Raw genomic sequence first — 19,746 nt, forward strand, 5'->3', positions numbered from 1 at the left:
CTTAGATATAGTGATGGTTTACCACACAATTCAATCTAATTAAAATCGGATCTTAATTGTCGCTACCACTAAACAAAAATCAGGTTATGTTATAACTCAGCCACGATATTTAAAGCATGCATGCACGCACAGCATACCTGGTTATATATAACATGCCAACATGCCCCAGGGCTGACTTTCGATTTGACTTAGTCCAAAGACATGATGTTTATTGGTCCTTTACCCACCCATTCCACATCTTCGTTTGATACCATCTCACCTCAACACCACCAATGCTATCTTGCTTAATATTTGTTTAACTTAACTTTCTAGCGCCTCACAGGCAGTTTGGGTTGTTTGCTATCTTTAGCGTGACGTCACCTTGGTACCACTTGCATTCACCAATCAGATCAGAGCACAACCACCGATGTTGAACTGTCATATGCCTTTCATCTGGCTTGACACAATGAATTACTTAACGACCATGGATAACTCAAAACACAAGTACACTTATTATTAGTTTCCGGTACTTGTATAATGCAGAGTTCTGGCATGGTGACTAGATCCGTTTCGTAGTGACCATAGAGTTGGATTCATTATTACTGTATTCTCTATGGTATGGGAGACAGACTACCCACCACCAGGCATCTTACCGTCGCCTGCGTTTCCACTGACATATTTCAAAGTCTAGTTCTGAAGATGACCACCAGGGTGCTAACGGACATTATAAGAATCCTCTTATTTCCCCTCAAACCTCACGCGTGGTGACATTTACATTTTGTGTATGTCTTTAGGAAGCCATCATAATGAATTTTGATTTGATTGAACTGATTTTATATTTTCCAACTGAATTTACGTTTTGTTTGCTCAATCATATTGGTTCAAGATTGCAGGCGAACAATAGTATATACTTAAGAAACATGAATAAGAATGGAAATTGAGAATTGTTATTTTTTTAAAACAAACATCCAATGAATTATCAATTTCCATTTTGTTTAATTATTCAGAAGCTGTTTGAATGATGGTGTGAAACTAATACAATAGTTTTGCATCACATTTACGGTACACATTGGTTGACATTCCATGTGTGACGTCTTCGGTGATGCTGAAGCTGCTAGTCCTCGCCTAGAGTCTTGACGAGCTACTGAACTCTGACAGTGCTGACGAATAAGAAGACTGCTTACACAGGAGGCTCCAGGATGAATGTTATTTTGTTTAATCCACTAGTTGTGAACATGTAGTGTTTGGAATGTTTAAAAAAAATGACAAAATAGAATTATGATAAAAGATACATTTCTTTATTGTAAGGTGCAGGTATGAAATATTATTTCGTATAATATAGGTGTATACACAAAAATATATAAAACGTAACACATATACATGTCCACATTCTTAAGAACCTGCCTCCTGAGTTTGGTTCTTAAAATACAACTTATAAAAATAAATCTAGATCTTAATGAAAATATTAAAAAAATTAGCACTCAGCAATATTCCAGGTGCCAGGACCCGCTGATATGGATTCATACTTAATCTGTTTCTTTTATTTCTCTGACTTCTTAGCATCCACAGACTCCATGTAGTTCCTCGTATAAGGAAATGTCGCCAACCTACATCAGTGTGGACTCTACTGCGGAGCATGGTCAAACGTAATAGATGTAGTATATGTTCGGTTTTCACGGAGCGAAACGAAATCCACATTTATGCACAGTATGTAGTATCTTCCGTTATTGCCAGACGTCTCTTTGTGGTTAACCGGATACCGTACAATCAAGGTAGTTAGTGAGAACATGTGTCTGCCACGTCTACCCACTGAAATATTTTGCTATCACAGCATCAACAGCCCTCAGTGATCCTTCTGACCACCCTTGCATATCATCTGCAGCCCAGGAGTTGCTGACGATGTACACGTGGTCAGACGGGGACGGTTTGTAGACTAAATCACGGACTTGTCGCTCATCAAACCCGGGCTTGAAGTAGCTCCATGCAGCAGAGAACGGATACTTGTCCCACAACATCATTGCGCCCCCAACAGCCTCGGGGATGTCAGATTGGCTGACGTTGTAGATGGCGCTCAGGTACTTCTCAACTCTCTTCTTGACGACGTCGGTAACGGCATTCACTCCTGGGAGACTGCCAGGGATGGGTGTCCCGAACTGACTCAGTTCTCGCCAGTAGTGTGCGAAGTCCCCGTCGTGGTAGGACGCCATGATGATGGAGACGTTGTTGGTGCCGGTGGACCAGTCATAGGTCTGTCTGTTGGGAAGGTCACTCTTGGTATGGGTGATGTCAGGGTTGCCATTCTTCCACCACTTGGTGTTGTAGGCGAGGTAGATTCTACCAGCTGGAAATCCAAGGACAGAGTCAAGATTCTTCACAATCTCGGGGTTGTTCTTGAACTCGGGGAAGTCAATCTGTTGTATACATTCCTTCTGGGCAGCCAACACTACCTTCCTCGCACACATCGTCAAGCCAGTATTGCCAGTCTGAAAGGTGAGCAACATCTTACGATTAATAGTATTTAACGTCTTTACAGGACTTAATCTTAGGTATGAATGAGTGGATTCCAGCATTATCTATTCCGGCCTGTAAATAGTCGCGTGGTTGACAGCATACTCGACGACCACACCGCCGGTGCCGGTGCCGGCTGATACAATCAGTCCGGTCACACGCTGCAACCCACCATTGAACGACCCATTCAAGCAGTGCATACTGGGGTGCGTGAATCTCGACCGGGGCCTTTTCTAAAATGTGTAGAATGTGACAATGTATCATAAATACCCAAGCATTGCATACTGGGGTGCATGAATCTCGACCGGGGCCTTTTCTAAAATGTGTAGAATGTGACAATGTATCATGAATACCATACAGATGAGCAGGATGAAGTGTGCGGGGCGCTGATAAATAAGATATCACACCTGTACGGGAGTTGTAACACCATCTATTGTCTGAGTCTTCCTGAATCTGAGGTTGTATCCTCCAGTCTGTCTCTTCTCCATCCTCATCAGCTGGTGGTTCAGGTGGAGCTTGTGACTAGGGACGAAAGATACGGGCATGAATGTATAGGACATAGAATACAAAATCTGGGCGGCTTGACGAAATCATCGTGAAAAGGGACATATTTCTGATAGTCACGTGAGGTTCGGACGAGGATGCCCATGATTCTTTCACGGTCCATATTCACTAGATTGATAGTGTGGCCTATATGATACATAGATATGACGCCTTTTTGTTTCTACTCTTCTCGTTAGGTGGGAGGAGGGTTGGTTAACGCCCGAGACAAGTTCTATTTTTCAGACTCACCTGGTGTTAGCTTCCAGAAATTTCTTCATGAGAGTCTGTGGAACCAGCCCCAGTCCCCCCTCGATTGTCTTGTATCCTTCAGAAGTCCCTGTATCCCCGGGGTAGGATAAAAACAGCTTGGGGATGTGGAGGGCTCCCTGCACACCCACTGTGTCGGCCCAGCCACCGGTGTCCAGCGCGTAGTTGTAGGCTTCCCTGCTGGCGTAGCGGCCGTAGAAGTTGTCGACTCTGTGGTACATGACGATGTATTGTGACTGAGTATTAAGACTAAAACAGGTACATATATATAACTGCCATAACGTCATATAACCAATCACCGTTAGTCACTGAACTTCATGTGGGGAATTGAGCCGGGGTGCCACGTGTTGACGCTGTATCCTCTAGATTATACTACACTATATTTGTTTGTTGTTTAATGCCACACTCCAGCAATATTTCATCGGTCTGTAAATAATCGATGTCTGGACCAGGCCATGAGTGATTGACATCATGAGCATCGATCCATGCAACTGGGATACGATGACATGCATCAACCAAGTCAGCGAGCCTGACCACCCTTTGTTTCCTCTTACGACAAGCATAGTCGCCATTTACGGCAAGCATAGGTTGCTGAAGACCTATCTACTCCGATCTTCACGGGTAAACACCCCGTATAAGACGACGGAAACAAGTCGGAAAAGGTTTTATCCGAGAAGGATACAAATTCAAACAATGAAATAAGAACATGTACAGCAATGGGGAAATATGTAAATATATCAACATGTTTGTGAAGGAATGGCAGGCTCAGGTGGAAACATCAGAGTGAATGAGTATGGTTTTACGCCGCTTTTAGCAATATTCCAGCAATATCACGGCGGGGGACACCAGAAATGGGCTTCACACATTGTACCCATGTCGGGAATCGAACCCGGGTCTTCGGCGTGACGAGCGAACGCTTTAACCACTAGGCTACCCGACCGCCCGGAAATATCAGAAGTTGATACTGACGTCATTTTGTACAGCGGCGTTCCGTCTGAGGTCGTGAGTGAATACAGTTGGTCAAGGCTTGGGTAGGTGTCGGTGAGGTTGGCGTTGTTCTTGAACATCTCCCTGTGACAACAAACATGATCATGATCATTCACGCACAACGTAGTTCTTTCAGACATATTCGACAGATATACAATTAATCTTCATCAATCCATTCACTAGCCACATATACGCTCACTATAGCCTGAACATGAAGATGACAGATGCAATGAACACACAACGCATTTTAGAAAATGGTCAATAGTTATGTTTGGCTGGTAAAACGTTCTTAGTGAAGTACAATTTCTAGTACTTTTGGGTTGAGTCCCATCCGGGATTTGAACCCACACTCTCAGCCAGCACACATTCAGCGATGTAACCAACCCAGCCTTCTACTTCCAGATCGCTGACTTCAGGCCCCGCACTCTGAGGGTGTGTGTTCGAATCCCGGATGTACCCAAAAATGTACTAGAATTTGTACTTCACTGAGAATTATCCGATATCTCAATATATTCTTGGATTTGGGAGCGTATAGCCAGGAGTGGATGCACGGGATGAGGACGATTGCGGAGAGGCGTTACCAAACAAATAACTGATTTTCTTTGATCATAGGCGAACAACACTATTATATGCTTAATAAAAGGATGGTATGGAAGCGTTCAGTGCCAATTTCTAAAAATGATATCTACGTAGATAATACATTCATCTATGTATATATATATATTATACGTAGAAAGAAGTACCATCTATTATCCAACAAAATCACTGTCTGAGTAACGATACTCACGATCATAATTGTCATATACGTAGAGGAAAGTATCTCCTACGCAGAGGTGAGTAGTATCTACGTAGAGTGAGTGAGTAAGTAATATTCCAGCAATATCACGGCGGGGAACACCAGAAATGCGCTTCACACATTGTACTCATTTGGGGAATCGAACCCAGGTCTTCTGCGTGGCAAACGAACGCTTCAACCACTAAGTTACCCCACCGCCCCGTATCTACGTAGATGTAAGTAAAGTCAGCGTAGATGTAAGTATAGTCAGCGTAGATGTAAGTATAGTCAGCGTAGATGTAAGTTTGTGTTTTTGTTTTCTTTGTTTTTTTGTTTAACGCCGCACTCAGCAATATTCCAGCTATATGACGGCGGTCTGTAAATAATCGATCCAGTGATTGACATCATGGGCATCGAGCTACACAATTGAGATACGATGACATGCATCAACCAAGTCAGCGATTCTGACGACCTGTTCCCGTTCGTCGCCTCTTACGACAAGCATAGTCGCTTTTCACAGCAAATGTAAGTATCATCTACTTGGATGTAAGTATAGTCAGCGTAGATGAAAGTATGGTCTACGTAGATGTTAGTATAGTCAGCGTAGATGAAAGTATCATCTACGTAGATGTTAGTATAGTCAGCGTAGATGAAAGTATGGTCTACGTAGATGTTAGTATAGTCAGCGTAGATGTAAGTATCATCTAAGTAGATGTTAGTATAGTCAGCGTAGATGTAAGTATCATCTAAGTAGATGTAAGTATAGTCAGCGTAGATATAAGTATGGTCTACGTAGATGAAAGTCTACGTACGGATATGTTTTAAGAATGTGGCACTTATACGCTTCCATGGGATGGCCATTAACCAGGTGTATGTATCACTCATTTAACCACTGACAATTCCGCCTTCACTTACCACAGTAACGTATCAGGGTCCTTTGCCTCTCCCTCCCCAAGGTTGTACGGTATAGCACTTGTTCCGATGTCAGAATTGCGCATGCGCATGCCACGATTGTACCAGATTGTCTCATCTGCATTTCCGTATCCGAGTTCAAAGGGGATGATGTTAAGTCCGATCGCTGTTGCTGTTCTATTCAGTGTTGGATGAGCTCCCGATTTAAACCTCATTCCCCCAAAATCGAGGTACGTCCCCGGGGCGACAGGCAGCTCGGCAGAGAAGAGTCTCCCCCCGACTCGGTCCGAGTACTCGAACACGGAGATGGAGAGACCTCTGTCCCTCAGTCTCCACCCAGCGTAGGCGCCCCCAATACCGCCGCCGATCACGGCGATGTCCAGACAGTCGCCGTCAGCGGGAACTGAAACGTAGCACAAACAAAACTGGTTTAGAATCCACGTCCAGAATATTATTCATCATTCTAAGAAGCTTCTCTAAAACCAACGGTGCCGATCCTGCGATAAAGTACACTTTTTGAATTATGTTACAGTGGGATGACGTCATGACGCTGTTCAAATAACCTCCCTTCGTGAGCTTATCTGTAGTGTCTCATAGGCCAAATCTGGCCAGACACATTTATATGTGTGTGACACTTTAATAAAATATCTTCTTCTTCTTCTAACGTATAATTGGTAACACCTAAAATAAACAATCTATAGGAATGTGAAGAGTTAAAAAAATAATCCAGAAATGACGATGAAATGTATCCGGAGTGTAATATGCTTGAAGATAAAGCGCACGGAATTTTCAGTTGCCCGCTGTGTTTGCAAATGCAAATGAATACTAAGCAGCCAACATTAATCACATGTCTATCTACAACTTTCACCCTGCTGGTGGAATATCAAGAAACCAGATTCGAGCAAATAGCCACACAGTTTGTAAGCCGTACTTAGCGTAAGTCCTGTTAAAAAAGACACATTTTACTGAAAGTCAAATAAAACCTAGTGTATTTTGTATTTTGAAAGCGATCACGCGATGTTCAATTTCATTAAAATCAGACCTTAGTTCTCGCTACCGCTAAACAAAGATCTGAAGACATCCCATTAGGGGTCACGTCAGAACGACCTTTCATCCGACCAATCAGTGCGTCGCTAACCAGATTATGAAAGTGACATTCGGAATGTGATTTCTAATCATGCAATCTCGAAAGCTTTAACATTGGGTATTCCGAATGATAGTTATGGGTTTAATGACTGAATCCTTACAATCTAGACCATCTATTAGCGATTCCAGAATGTTTTTTTATTTCAGGTTTCAAATTTGTAATCGAGAATTTGTCAAAATATGTCTCGAAGCGTAGTCGCCAATTTGAAATTTGTGCCGTAAAGCACGAGAAAGCTGCCTTCTGATTGGTCATTCCATTGGTCGGTCAAAGTTCGCGCAAGGTCGGTCTGACGTGACCCGTAATGGGATGTCCTCAGATCTTTGTTTAGCGGTAGGGAGAACTAAGATCTGATTTTAATGAGATTGCGCGATGTTAATCCCAGCGTTGCCTGCGAGTAAGAGGAGCACTCACTGGAAGGGGGTATTCATCGGGCTTCTTTGGCGTCCTGTTAGACGTGAGCATGTTTGTTAAAACGCTGTTGTGCTATATGAAGAGCTTTAAACATATTAAATTTTACTTATATCGAGTATACAGATACAATTTTGAAGATTAATTAGAGTTAATTAGATTATTACTATGGAGTCTGTGACACGCCTGAGGGATGCAAATTGCGGTGCCTCAAACGACTGATCACTGTCAGTTTCAGAAATACTAGAGTGGGTGAGTGAGTGAGTGAGTGAGTGAGTGAGTGAGTGAGTGAGTGAGTGAGTTGGGCTTAACGCCGCTTTTAACATGATTCCAGTTATATCGCGGCGTGTCAGCTTAATGAGGGACGAAAGCTCGAAGTGGTGCAGGTCTCAGGCGTTTACCACTTCGGTGAAACCCACGAGCACGGGTATGGTGCTGACATACCTAGAAACATAATCGGGGCGAGGATTCTAACCCACTATCATTGATTTCTGGCAAACATAATCGGGGCGAACCGGGAATCGGACCCACAATCATAGGTTTCTTGTGTGCCCAAGGGACGCAACTATGCACAGCGAATCGCGACGCCTTAGACGACTGGGTCACCCGCGACCCCAGAAATACTGGAGGTTAGTGATTTAAAATCTTCCCGAGGCAGGAGAGTTAACTGACTTTAAAAAAGCAGTTTCCACCCTTGTCGAACTAGGCTGGAATTCCTGGGCACGATCGTAGCGCCACCATTGGCTATTACGAGTTATGTCCCTTGTAAGCCTCTCCTATGGACCAACCAGATTCCACCTCTCGTATCACTTGCATTTGTTTCAAACATAATGGCGGCGCCCAGTCAAGACGATCTGATCGATAATCAAGATCTATATTGTGATAAAACGGGTCTTACTTCGCGAAGTATATCAAATCACGCGAGTACCTTGATTAAAAACATTAAAATATTTGGAAAATATCTGTTGACAACGAGTAGGCGGTACACATGCTTTGCAAATCCTGCAATCGACCGAAATCTGCACGAAAGTTTACGAACCGGATTTCGATTTCGTTGCGCGATTCTGATTGGACTATGCATCGACTCGTTAGTCCAGCCAAACTGTAACTCCATAATACTAGCCTAGTTCGGCAAGGGTGGAAACTTGACTTTTATTGTCAGTTAACACTCTTGCCCCTGAAAGATGCTGATTTCATGTAAAATCACAAACGGAGTCCAAGGTAATAGGACCCTATAATCTACGAGCACAGGCATGGTGTGGACAAACCTAGAAACAGGGTGACTCTGGATTTCAAACCTACAGTCATGGTTTCTGGCACCCTGCCACGTCAAACTGCACTACGAACAGCGGTGCGCTAGACAACCGGGCGACCCGTGCCCCTTGTGGGTGGTGGGTAAAGAGAATTGTTCAGACAAAAGGGTTCCAATCCTAAATGTCGATCAACCTTAATGTTTGGTTCTCACCTTTAACAGTCGCCGCTTTCCTGCTTGGTGTGGTGGCGGAGATGTTCACGGGTAGTGCTGCAATGGAGATTGTAATAAGGTAAAGGTATTGTAAATGGAGGCGAGGTGAAATGGGGCTTAACGTCGCGTTCAAGATTACATTATACTGACTCCGAGCCGACCTCTTCTTTTTAGCCTCTTAATGCCGAGCTCCAGACAGGATAAAAACAAGTACCATCTTTTAACGTCTGTTGGTATGACGCGGCCGGGGATCGGACCCCAGAGACGCTCTATCCATTAGACAACGAAGGCGGTCTCCGGGCAGACGCTCCAGCCACTAGACTACGGAGGCGGTATCCGGGCAGACGCTCCAGCTACTAGACTACGGAGGCGGTCTCCGGGCAGACGATCCAACCACTAGACTACGGAGGCGGTCTCCGGGCAGACGCTCTAGTCACTAGACTACGGAGGCGGTCTCCGGGCAGACGCTCTAGCCACTAGACTACGGAGGCGGTCTCCGGGCAGACGCTCTAGCCACTAGACTACGGAGGCGGTCTATCGTAAATTGAAGTCCTGTTCTCTTCGTTTTATTATGAAATATGTCTTCTGTTCTGATAACTGGTAGTAGGGGTAGAAATCGAGCGTTCATTTCATCGAATAGCGTTTATGGAGGTCTTTTGTTTTATTGAAAGACACAGGGTACAATGTTAACCTGTTATCAATTGTCTGTTACTTCACTTGTACTGGTGGTATACCCGGAAGGGGAACTCCAGTTTGACATCTTAGGTCACGTGACATCTTAGGTCTGCCAGTCGTTTGGTATGATTCAATCATGATCTTTAAGTATCGCATATTTTTTTCCAACTTCAATTGAGCACGACTTAATGTAAACAATAAACTTATGAATAGCTGCCATGAAAAAAGTAATGGCCGAGTGGTTAAAGCGTTCGCTTGTCACGCCTAAGACCCGGGTTCGATTCCCGTAGTGCTTGCCGTAAAAGACGACTATGCTTGTCGTAAGAGGCGACTAACGGATCGGGTGGTCAGGCTCGCTGACTTGGTTGTTGCATGTCATCGTATCCCAATTGCGTGGATCGATGCTCATGATGTCAATCACTGGATTGTCTGGTCCAGGCTCGATTATTTACAGCCCGCCGTCATATAGCTGAAATAATGCTGAGTGTGGCGTTAAACAACACACAACAACATTAGATATGTTTTTTTATGATCATAAGGAGACTTACACGTTGCTATGAGGCTGGCGGTGACGACTGCAGTGACAAGCAGGACTCCCACCGTGATGACCGTCATCACCCGACATGGTCCACAGCGTCGATCCAGGCAAGGTTCTTCTGAAGGCTTAGTTGACTGCTGAAACAGGTTTTGACATCTGGTATGTAAAGTAACAATTAGTCGTTAAAATGTTTGTCAATATCATGGTGAAGTAATCACAGCAGTCATTCGCATCTGTGTTTCGGAAATCGATCGAGGGAGTTGTCGTTTATTACTCAGCATAAAACATGTGTTGCATAAACGCTACCTTATAATGGGTCAATCCTGAAGCCGCCGTTAGCTAAACATTACATTACATGCACAGATTAAAATAAATGCAGCAAAGAGGCTTTGTGTGATCCTGACACAGTCAGGCTGGTTAGGCTCATCATCAGCTCAGGACCCAGCCCAGACAGCGAATGGGACTTCTCCCAGGAAACGCTGCCTTGTCGATCCCACCCAGTACTTTTCGGAGAATGTGAAGACTCCCCAACACTGCAGCCCTCTGCATTACTCAGATCGTCAGAAGGGCTGTATTCATGGCAACAAACCCGGGTACTTTCCCAATGACAGCCAACAGATTGGGAGGTACAAGAACCTAAGACACCGAGAACAATGGGGAGTCTGACAACTTGGTACATGGGATACAAGCGTGACATCTCGAAAGCGAGGTCTGCATATGTGCCATGTTGTTCCTGAATATTTTCTATCACATTAGTGTCAAAAGGGACAAAATTCAATAATATACTAATATTAAGCCGCAATGCATAGGAGATATAGCTTTGGAAGTCTTTCCGGATGGACCTCTGTGTCAAAACCACAAGCATGGCGAAGACGGTAATAAAATGATCGAGCCACACTATCATGTCGCTTAAGATACTGTGTTTGTACCAAAGCTGGACATCCACTGACAATGTGTTGGACAGTCTCATTAAATTCATTGCATAATCTACATTTTGATGCAAAATCACACATTGATGGTTTCGAGTGGGAAGTGAGCATCAAACAGAAAGCCTTCAGTTTCACTTTTAAGGCCAGCCTAATTAATATTAATATTATGAAAAAATAAAGAACGCGTTGGGAAACGTTCTACATAAGGTGTTCTTAGTTTGATCTGCCAGTTCACATTCACATGTGTATGTCCGAATCTGTAAAGTTAACATCCAACCAAAGGCCCATTTTTAAGAGTTTTGGTTTGGTTTGTTGTTTAACGCCGCACACAGCAATATTCCAGCTATATGGCGGCGGTCTGTAAATAAAGGAGTCTGGACCAGACAATCCAGTGATTAATATCACGAGCATGCATCAACCAAGTCAGCGAGCCTGACCACCCGATCCCGTATGTCGCATCTTACGACAAGCATAGTCGCCTTTTACGGCAAGCATGGGTAGCTGAAGTAATGTAATGATATAAAATAAAGTTATTTCACATGATACAATATACTTTGCACACAATTAGTTATTGCTTAAAGAGACTGACCAAAACAAGGACGAAATATTTTAATAACGCCACAAATTAGTTAATTTAAGTTAAAATGAGTTGAATCATTTGTCATGATGCTTGTACACACACCTTTATGTGTTTGCAAAAGAAATCATGAGTTTTGAGCAAAGGAAAATATTCTCGCCCATGGGCGACATAGTTTAAAATTTTGAGTTTTTAAAAGATTTTCTTTTACATTTTTTCTGCCTTTTTATGTACGCATGAGAACAGCATGTTCAATTACCTTAAATACCTTTGACATAGACTGGCCACAGCATGGTTGGTTGTTTTACGTCGCATTCAACATTATTCCAGCTATATGACGACGGTCTGTACATAATTGAGTCTGGACCAGACAAGCCAGTAGTTGACATCATAAGCATCGATCCACGCAATTGGGATCGATGACTTGCTTCAACCAAGTCAGCGAGCCTGACCACCTGATCCCGTTAGTCGCCTCTTACGATAAGCATAGTCGCCTTTTATGGCAAGCATGGGTTGCTGAACACCTATTCTACCCCGGATCTTCACGGGTCGGCCACAGCATGGAAAGATTCTGGACAAATGGGTTTCCAGAATTAAAATTGGACATGTCATGATAAAGAAAGACAAGTTCTATGGATGAACAACTTCTTTATTACAATTAGTGCGACGTTTTGGTGTAGATTCTAACACCTTTATCAAGCAAGTGATGGATAGTGCTGAACAGCATAGGTATATATACTTATTAACATCAATGTTTATACAGTAACTTGATTGATGGACACGGGGAGCTGAATAAGATGATTGGAAGCCTGTGAATGACTAATGGGACAGGGTAAACAACCACGGAAGCTGATAGGGATGATTTTGAAGCCAGTGAATTAGAAGCCACTGAATTGTCTGATCCAATCATCTTAATCAGCTCTCTGTGTCCATCAATCAATTTACTGTATAAACATTGATGTTAATAAGTATATATAGTATTATATACCTATGTAGCTAAACTATCCCTCAAAATCCCAGAAATAAGCTTAAACTTACCCATCTCAAAATCAGAAATTAAAAGTGTAAACAAGCAAAAAATCACAAAAAATGGCATAACCTATATCTAAACTCAAAAAGCCAAATCAAAAAATCACTAAACTCCAAACAGGACACACCAACCTAAATAACCACCTAAAAAATTTTAAAAAAACCACTACAGGTAACTGCCCACACTGCAAACAACCAGAAACCCCAGAACACGCACTCATCCACTGCACACACTACCTAACACATCGAACCGCATTACAAACCACCCTCAATCTAAACAAGGCTCTAACTCTAGAAGCAATACTAAACCCACAAAATAAACTAGAAAACTTCAAGGCCTTAGGCGTATTCTTAATAAAAACGGAACTAATAAAACGCATCTAAAAACACAATAACCTACCAAATCAAAATCACATTAACAAACAAACATCCACCATACCCAGCTCCCTTAGTTCTCCTCCCCAATCCCATCGGCATCTATTCGAAATCTCAAAATTCCCAAATTCTATATAAGCAACCCCTAAACCCCCCTCTTGGGTTGCACAGACCACTTTCGCCCCTTTCTCAAACACATTAAATGGCCTGGCCGGGCCCGTGTGCGAAATTCGCATCAGTCGGAAAGCGCACGTTAAATCTCCAAAGTGAGTGAGTGAGTGAGTGAGTGAGTGAGTGAGTGAGTGAGTGAGTGAGTGAGTGAGTGAGTGAGTGAGTGAGTGAGTGAGTGAGTGAGTGAGTGAGTGAGTGAGTGAGTGAGTGAGTGAGTGAGTGAGTGAGTGAGTGAGTGAGTGAGTGAGTGAGTGAGTGAGTGAGTGAGTGAGTGAGTGAGTGAGTGAGTGAGTGAGTGAGTGAGTGAGTGAGTGAGTGAGTGAGTGAGTGAGTGAGTGAGTGAGTGAGTGAGTGAGTGAGTGAGTGAGTGAGTGAGTGAGTGAGTGAGTGAGTGAGTGAGTGAGTGAGTGAGTGAGTGAGTGAGTGAGTGAGTGAGTGAGTGAGTGAGTGAGTGAGTGAGTGAGTGAGTGAGTGAGTGAGTGAGTGAGTGAGTGAGTGAGTGAGTGAGTGAGTGAGTGAGTGAGTGAGTGAGTGAGTGAGTGAGTGAGTGAGTGAGTGAGTGAGTGAGTGAGTGAGTGAGTGAGTGAGTGAGTGAGTGAGTGAGTGAGTGAGTGAGTGAGTGAGTGAGTGAGTGAGTGAGTGAGTGAGTGAGTGAGTGAGTGAGTGAGTGAGTGAGTGAGTGAGTGAGTGAGTGAGTGAGTGAGTATGTTGTTCAGCTTTATCCATCACTTGCTTGATAAAGGTGTAAGGGTCTACACCGAAACGTCGCACTAATTGTATTAAAGAAGTTGTTCATCCATAGAACTTGTCTTTCTTCATCACACCAACTTCTAAATGCCACTGAAAGAAGTCATGTCATGATATCTTATCATATTTGGAAAAGGACATTTCAGAACTTACCATTTTAACCGGGCAGAAACAACGGTTATATCCAAGCAAAGATCGATGTGGTCACACTGATCTACAGAATGGCGATGGTGACCTCAATAAGTGGCGTTAGTGCCCAATCACGTGACATATACACCTTGTATTCACTCAGCCCAAGCGCCTCGGCCTATTGAACGTATGCAGTGACCCGTGAAGATCCGGCCACATAGACATTAGGTAGATGTAGATGTAAACAGTCTGCAGGCCCCTATATCACGCGATGAGGTAGTACGCTCTGTTAGCTGCTCTAAGTGTGGTAAGGCCGTAGGCTGTGACCTTATACCTGCAGAGGCACTTAAGAATGATACTTGTGTTGACATTCTGCACCGGATTTTTGCTTACTGCTTCGAGAATAATGTTTGTCCAGATATTTGGCATGAAAGTATAATAACGCCTATTAAGAAACCGGGTAGTGACCCCAGAGATCCTCTTGGCTATCGTGGTATATCACTACTTTCCATTCCCTGTAAGCTATATTCAGATATACTAAACTCTCGTTTCACAAGTTGGCTAGAAGATAATGACATTTTGGCTGAGGAGCAAAATGGATTCCAAAGTAAGCGTAATACTATTGAGCACATATACACTTTGTTTTCAGTAATTAATAACAGGAAATCTTCAAAGTCCTCTACATTTGTCTGTTATATCGATGCCATGAAGGCCTTTGACAGTGTTAATCGAGACTGCTTATGGTACAAACTGATGAAGTTAGGAATTAATGGTAAATTTTATTCTGCTGTAAAGTCTTTATATGACAACAGTGTATCCCGTGTATCGGTAAATGATCGGCTTACTGAAGGGTTTGAAGCAAAGCACGAAAAATGCAAAGTATCATTACCAGAAATTTGGTATAAAGGGATGGCATTCAAAGGCTACCCGCATAATCGCTGTAGGCGCAGAATAGCAAGGACGCAATGCAGAGACTGATATTTGAGGAACGGGAACGTGCCATCATCCTCCCCAACACTGCAGGCCTCTGCATTACTCAGATTGTCAGAAGGGCTGTATTCCTGGCAACAAACCCGGGTACTTTCCCAATGACAGCCAACAGGAGGTACAAGAACCTAAGACACCGAGAACAATGGGGAGTCTGACAACTTGGTAATTGGGATACAAGCGTGACATCTCGAAAGCGAGGTCTGCATATGTGCCATGTTTTTCCTGAATATTTTCTATCACATTAGTGTCATAAGGGGCAAAATTCAATAATATACTAAATATTAAGCTGCAATGCATAGGAGATATAGCTTTTTTTTTGGGGGGGGGGGGGGGGGGGGGGGGGGTACGGGTGGAAGTCTTTCCGGATGGACCTCTGTGTCAAAACCACAAGCATGGCGAAGACGGTAATAAAATGATCGAGCCACACCATCACGTCGCTTAAGATACTGTGTTTGTACCAAAGCTGGACATCCACTGACAATGTGTTGGACAGTCTCACTCCATAAACTACATTTTGATGCAAAATCACACATTGATGGTTTCGAGTGGGAAGTGAGCATCAAACAGAAAGCCTTCAGTTTCACTTTTAAGGCCAGCCTAATTAATATTAATATTATGAAAAAATAAATAACGCGTTGAGAAATCTATATAAGGCGTTCTTAGTTTGATCTTACAGTTCACCCTCACATGAGGGCAAAAGTATGTCCGAATCTGTAAAGTTAACATCCAACCAAAGGCCTGGTTTGTTGTTTAACGCCGCACTCAGCAATATTCCAGCTATATGACGGCGGTCTGTAAATAATCGAGTTTGGACCAGACAATCCAGTGATTAATATCACGAGCATGCATCAACCAAGTCAGCGAGCCTGACCACCTGATCCCGTTAGTCGCCTCTTACGATAAGCATAGTCGCCTTTTTTGGCAAGCATGGGTTGCTGAAGACCAATTTTACCCCGGATCTTCACGGGTCGGCCACCGCATGGAAAGATTCTGGACAAATGGGTTTTCGGAATTAAAATTGGACATGTCATGATATATTTTCATATTTGGAAAAGGACATTTCAGAACTTACCATTATAACCGGGCAGAAACAACACTGTTGTTCACACTGATCTATAGCATGGCGATGGTGACCTCAATAAGTGGCGTCAGAGCCCAATCACGTGACATATACACCTTGTACTCACTCAGCCCAAGCCAGGGTATTCTTTAGGGGTTACGCAAGATGCTTGTAACCGGCTTGTCACCCAATCACATATACCTGGGCCCTTCGCGCTCTGCGGGTATTGTATTTATTACAGCTTGGGTAAGACTCCTTCCATCAGAATCAATTGTCACGTACAGAAACAATGGATCAAATCTAGGGGATTATTTCATTTCTTCGGGGTCCCCAACAGGTTGTTGTGTTGTTTAAGACAGGACGCAAGTTGACACGGATTGGGATTTTGACATTGTTTTACGAACTGCCAACAGCGATTGAACGACGCCATGTGCTAAACTCTGGATTTAGATAAAAAAGATGACAACTTGTGCTTACAGAATTACATTTACAGAATGCTAAAGAATAACAACCTTCGTGACCAAAAGTCCCCCAAATTAAATAAGCAACCCTAAAGTCCCCCAGGCATACCGGGCAAACGGCAAAACCACTAAATGGTCTCGCTCTCTCTCGCTCTCGCGAATATTGCTAAAAGCGGCGTAAAAAACATACTCACTCACGCACGCACGCACGCACGCACGCACGCACGCACGCACGCACCCACCCACCCACCCACCCACTCACCCACTCACTCACTCACTCACTGTGCTGGTTGGAGTCATGCCCTTTGTGGTACAAAGTCACTTTAACCCTGTTATCACCAGAATCAGGACAGACTCACCGATGGGTATTAGTCAGGAAGTTTTCAAAAGTGGTCGTAATTTATGTCTACTTACGGCCAATGTTGCACCAAACCCGAATACAAACAACAGAGAGGCATGTCTGCGTGACTGCAATTGTTGCAGGTTTCCCTGCCATGTACTTTCTAAAATATCAAGACAGCCCCCGGCTTTATATATGACCCATAGTGGAAGCGAATCCTATATCGCAACAAAGAAATAAAAGTATCAAGGATTTGCTTCCATTCACAGTATCAACATATCATATCAAGAAAGCATATTGTCATTTATATATACGACCATGGTTGTCAAATCATTGTGAAACTTGATACCTTTTTCAAGAAGCGGCCAACAAATACAGATGGACGGCGGATAAGTCAAAATAAAAAAAATAATCTTTAACCGGGAGGGAAATTTGCAGGCGGCGGGAGATGAGAGACACGAAAATAAGTAAGGACGCCATTATGATAAACGTCGGTGCATCTTGGAGATGTGTGTCCCAGTCGTCTTAATGCACAGAACTTCGTTGTGCAGAGTTGCGTCCCTTATACGTGCTAGGAGTCGAAGGGTTGGAAACCGAAGGTTCACTCTGAGTATGATTCTTGTTTCAGCATAGTACCATGGCATCGCGCATGTACGGGTGTGTGGCAGGGACACAATAAGTAGCATCTTTTAACATCCTTTTGTTCGCGCGGGCGGGGAGCAAACCACCAACACTCTATCCACTACACCACAGATTCGGTCGTAAAATATGAATTTATATTATACACTCTTCAAAAAAAGAAACGCATAGGTAGTATGTAGTTCATTGAACCTGACTACGAAAAAACAGTAATGCAAAATGCACGTGCAAGTAATGACATTCGTTACTCGTGATAGTGGCTGTAATATTGCAAGCATAAGCCAATAATTTGTCATTCAATTGTCAACATTTTTCAAGTTCGAAAATGTCGAGACTCAGCGCTGCCGATCGGAACATCGCCATAGGACGTATCCAAAGAGGGGAATCGCAGCCTTCTGTTGCACGCCACTTCAACGTCCACCACAGCACCATCTGCCGCCTTTGTGACCGATACACTCAGTTCAATTCCACTGCAGACCGTCCGAGAACCGGCCGACCAAGAGTTAAACTCCCTGCACAGGATCGCTACATTCGACTGTTCCACCTACGTCATCGCAATGACACAGCTACGGAGACTGCAGAACGCATCCCTGGTTTGAGGAGGATATCGGACCAGACTGTCAGGAACCATCTTCTAGAGGTTGGAATCCGACCGAGAAGATGAGTTATCGTCCTTGTTTTGCAACAGATCCATCGACAGCGACACTTGCGTTGGTGCCATCTCTTACAGCCTTGGAATTTGAGAAACTGGAGACGACTGTGGTTTAGCGATGAATCACGATTTCTTTTTCACCGGCAACATGGAAGACAACGTGTTTATCGTCGTCGAAATGAGCGTCAAAGTCAGAACACGCCGCAGACTCCCACAACCGGCCAACGCGTTACAAGTAGAATGGCACAGAATTCCGCAGGACAGAATTCGTACATTTATCTTATCTAGACAGTGCCGAGGAGATGCAGAGCCGTGATTGCTGCCCGGGGCGGTCACACGATATAGCGCTACCTTGTGGCCTTATGTGAAATGGCAATGACCATCGAGCTCCAAAATTTCGTATTTGTATTTATGATATTAGATTAAATATATCGACTTTATTAGGCACAATAAATTAAATCTACTTGTGCGTTTCTTTTTTTGAAGAGTGTACATGTACATGTGTACACTGCCCTGTGTTGGCTTTCTTCGCATTTGTCGGGTAGGCTTCAGTCTGTGATTCTTGGTGAATCAATATCAGAATGTGTACTGACATGTGGAGTGCCGCAAGGATCGGTACTTGGGCCCATCCTGTTTACAGTTTGCACAGGAAGTCTAGCCAAACTGATAGCTCAACACGAGAATGATGATCACTCCTACGCTGATGATACGCATTTAGTTTCACGTTTCAAGCCATCGGAAACAATATCTGAAACCTCTCGTATGGAAGACTGCACATAGGCCGTGAATTCAGGGATGACTGAGACTCGGCTAAAACTTAATGATAACACATCCTAAGATATGCTTGTAGGTAACGCGTGGAATCCTGAATATGTGAACCCACTTAACTGTTTGATTTTATAAATATGTTTCTGTAAAACAACGTCCGCTGTGTCATAATAGTTGGAAAAGAACAACGAAAATATCCCATGGTTAGGACTTAAGGAAACTCCAAAACTGTCGTCAGGGTTGATAGTCGTTGTGAGTCGTCACCAAAACGCAAAAGAGAACAGTACTCAAAAGTTTTTACACGTGCAAAGCACGAAAAATGCAAAGTATCATTACCAGAAATTTGGTATAAAGGGATGGCATTCAATGGCTACCCGCATAATCGCTGTAGGCGCAGAATATCAAGGACGCAATGCAGAGACTGATATTTGAAGAACGGGAACGTGCCATCATCCTTTCGTAAGCTCGATTCTGACCCTAAGGCACCGAAATGGACGTCTACAATGGTCGCTTGGGCATTGAAAATGGTTACTTCGACGCTGGCATGGCGTTTTCTTTCCTGACGAATCCAGATTTCACCTCAGGAACGCCGATGGACGTATTCGGGTATGGCGTCGCCGTGTTGAACGTTATCACGATGATTGTATAGTGCAGACTGATGATCGATGGGGCGGC

General features: G+C 43.6%; 1 protein-coding gene across 1 annotated transcript; it reads right to left on the reverse strand.

Annotated features, from left to right (window-relative positions):
* Positions 1 to 1,255: 1,255 nt before the first annotated feature.
* On the reverse strand, positions 1,256 to 16,244 carry LOC124110823 (L-amino-acid oxidase-like). Its single transcript, XM_046470258.2, has 8 exons — positions 16,224 to 16,244; positions 10,215 to 10,338; positions 8,992 to 9,048; positions 5,975 to 6,374; positions 4,267 to 4,368; positions 3,280 to 3,507; positions 2,895 to 3,009; positions 1,256 to 2,462 (listed from the first exon to the last, which is right to left on the reverse strand). Exons 1-8 carry the CDS (start codon positions 16,224 to 16,226, stop codon positions 1,782 to 1,784), a joined length of 1,710 nt encoding a protein of 569 aa, XP_046326214.2. The 5' UTR covers positions 16,227 to 16,244; the 3' UTR covers positions 1,256 to 1,781.
* Between the last annotated feature and the right edge of the window lie 3,502 nt (positions 16,245 to 19,746).

This window comes from Haliotis rufescens, unplaced genomic scaffold (assembly GCF_023055435.1).
Source record: "Haliotis rufescens isolate VD_foot unplaced genomic scaffold, xgHalRufe1.0.p SCAF_62, whole genome shotgun sequence".
Taxonomy (NCBI): Eukaryota; Metazoa; Mollusca; class Gastropoda; order Lepetellida; family Haliotidae; genus Haliotis; species Haliotis rufescens.

What these genes read in the sequence shown, in the direction of transcription:
- LOC124110823 (XM_046470258.2), bottom strand. An exon ending in CGCCAGCCTCATAGCAACGT is followed by an intron (nt 9,049 to 10,214) that starts GTAAGTCTCCTT and finishes TCTCCATTGCAG; the next exon opens with CACTACCCGTGAACATCTCC. An exon ending in ACGCCGCTGTACAAAATGAC is followed by an intron (nt 3,508 to 4,266) that starts GTCAGTATCAAC and finishes CATGTACCACAG; the next exon opens with AGTCGACAACTTCTACGGCC.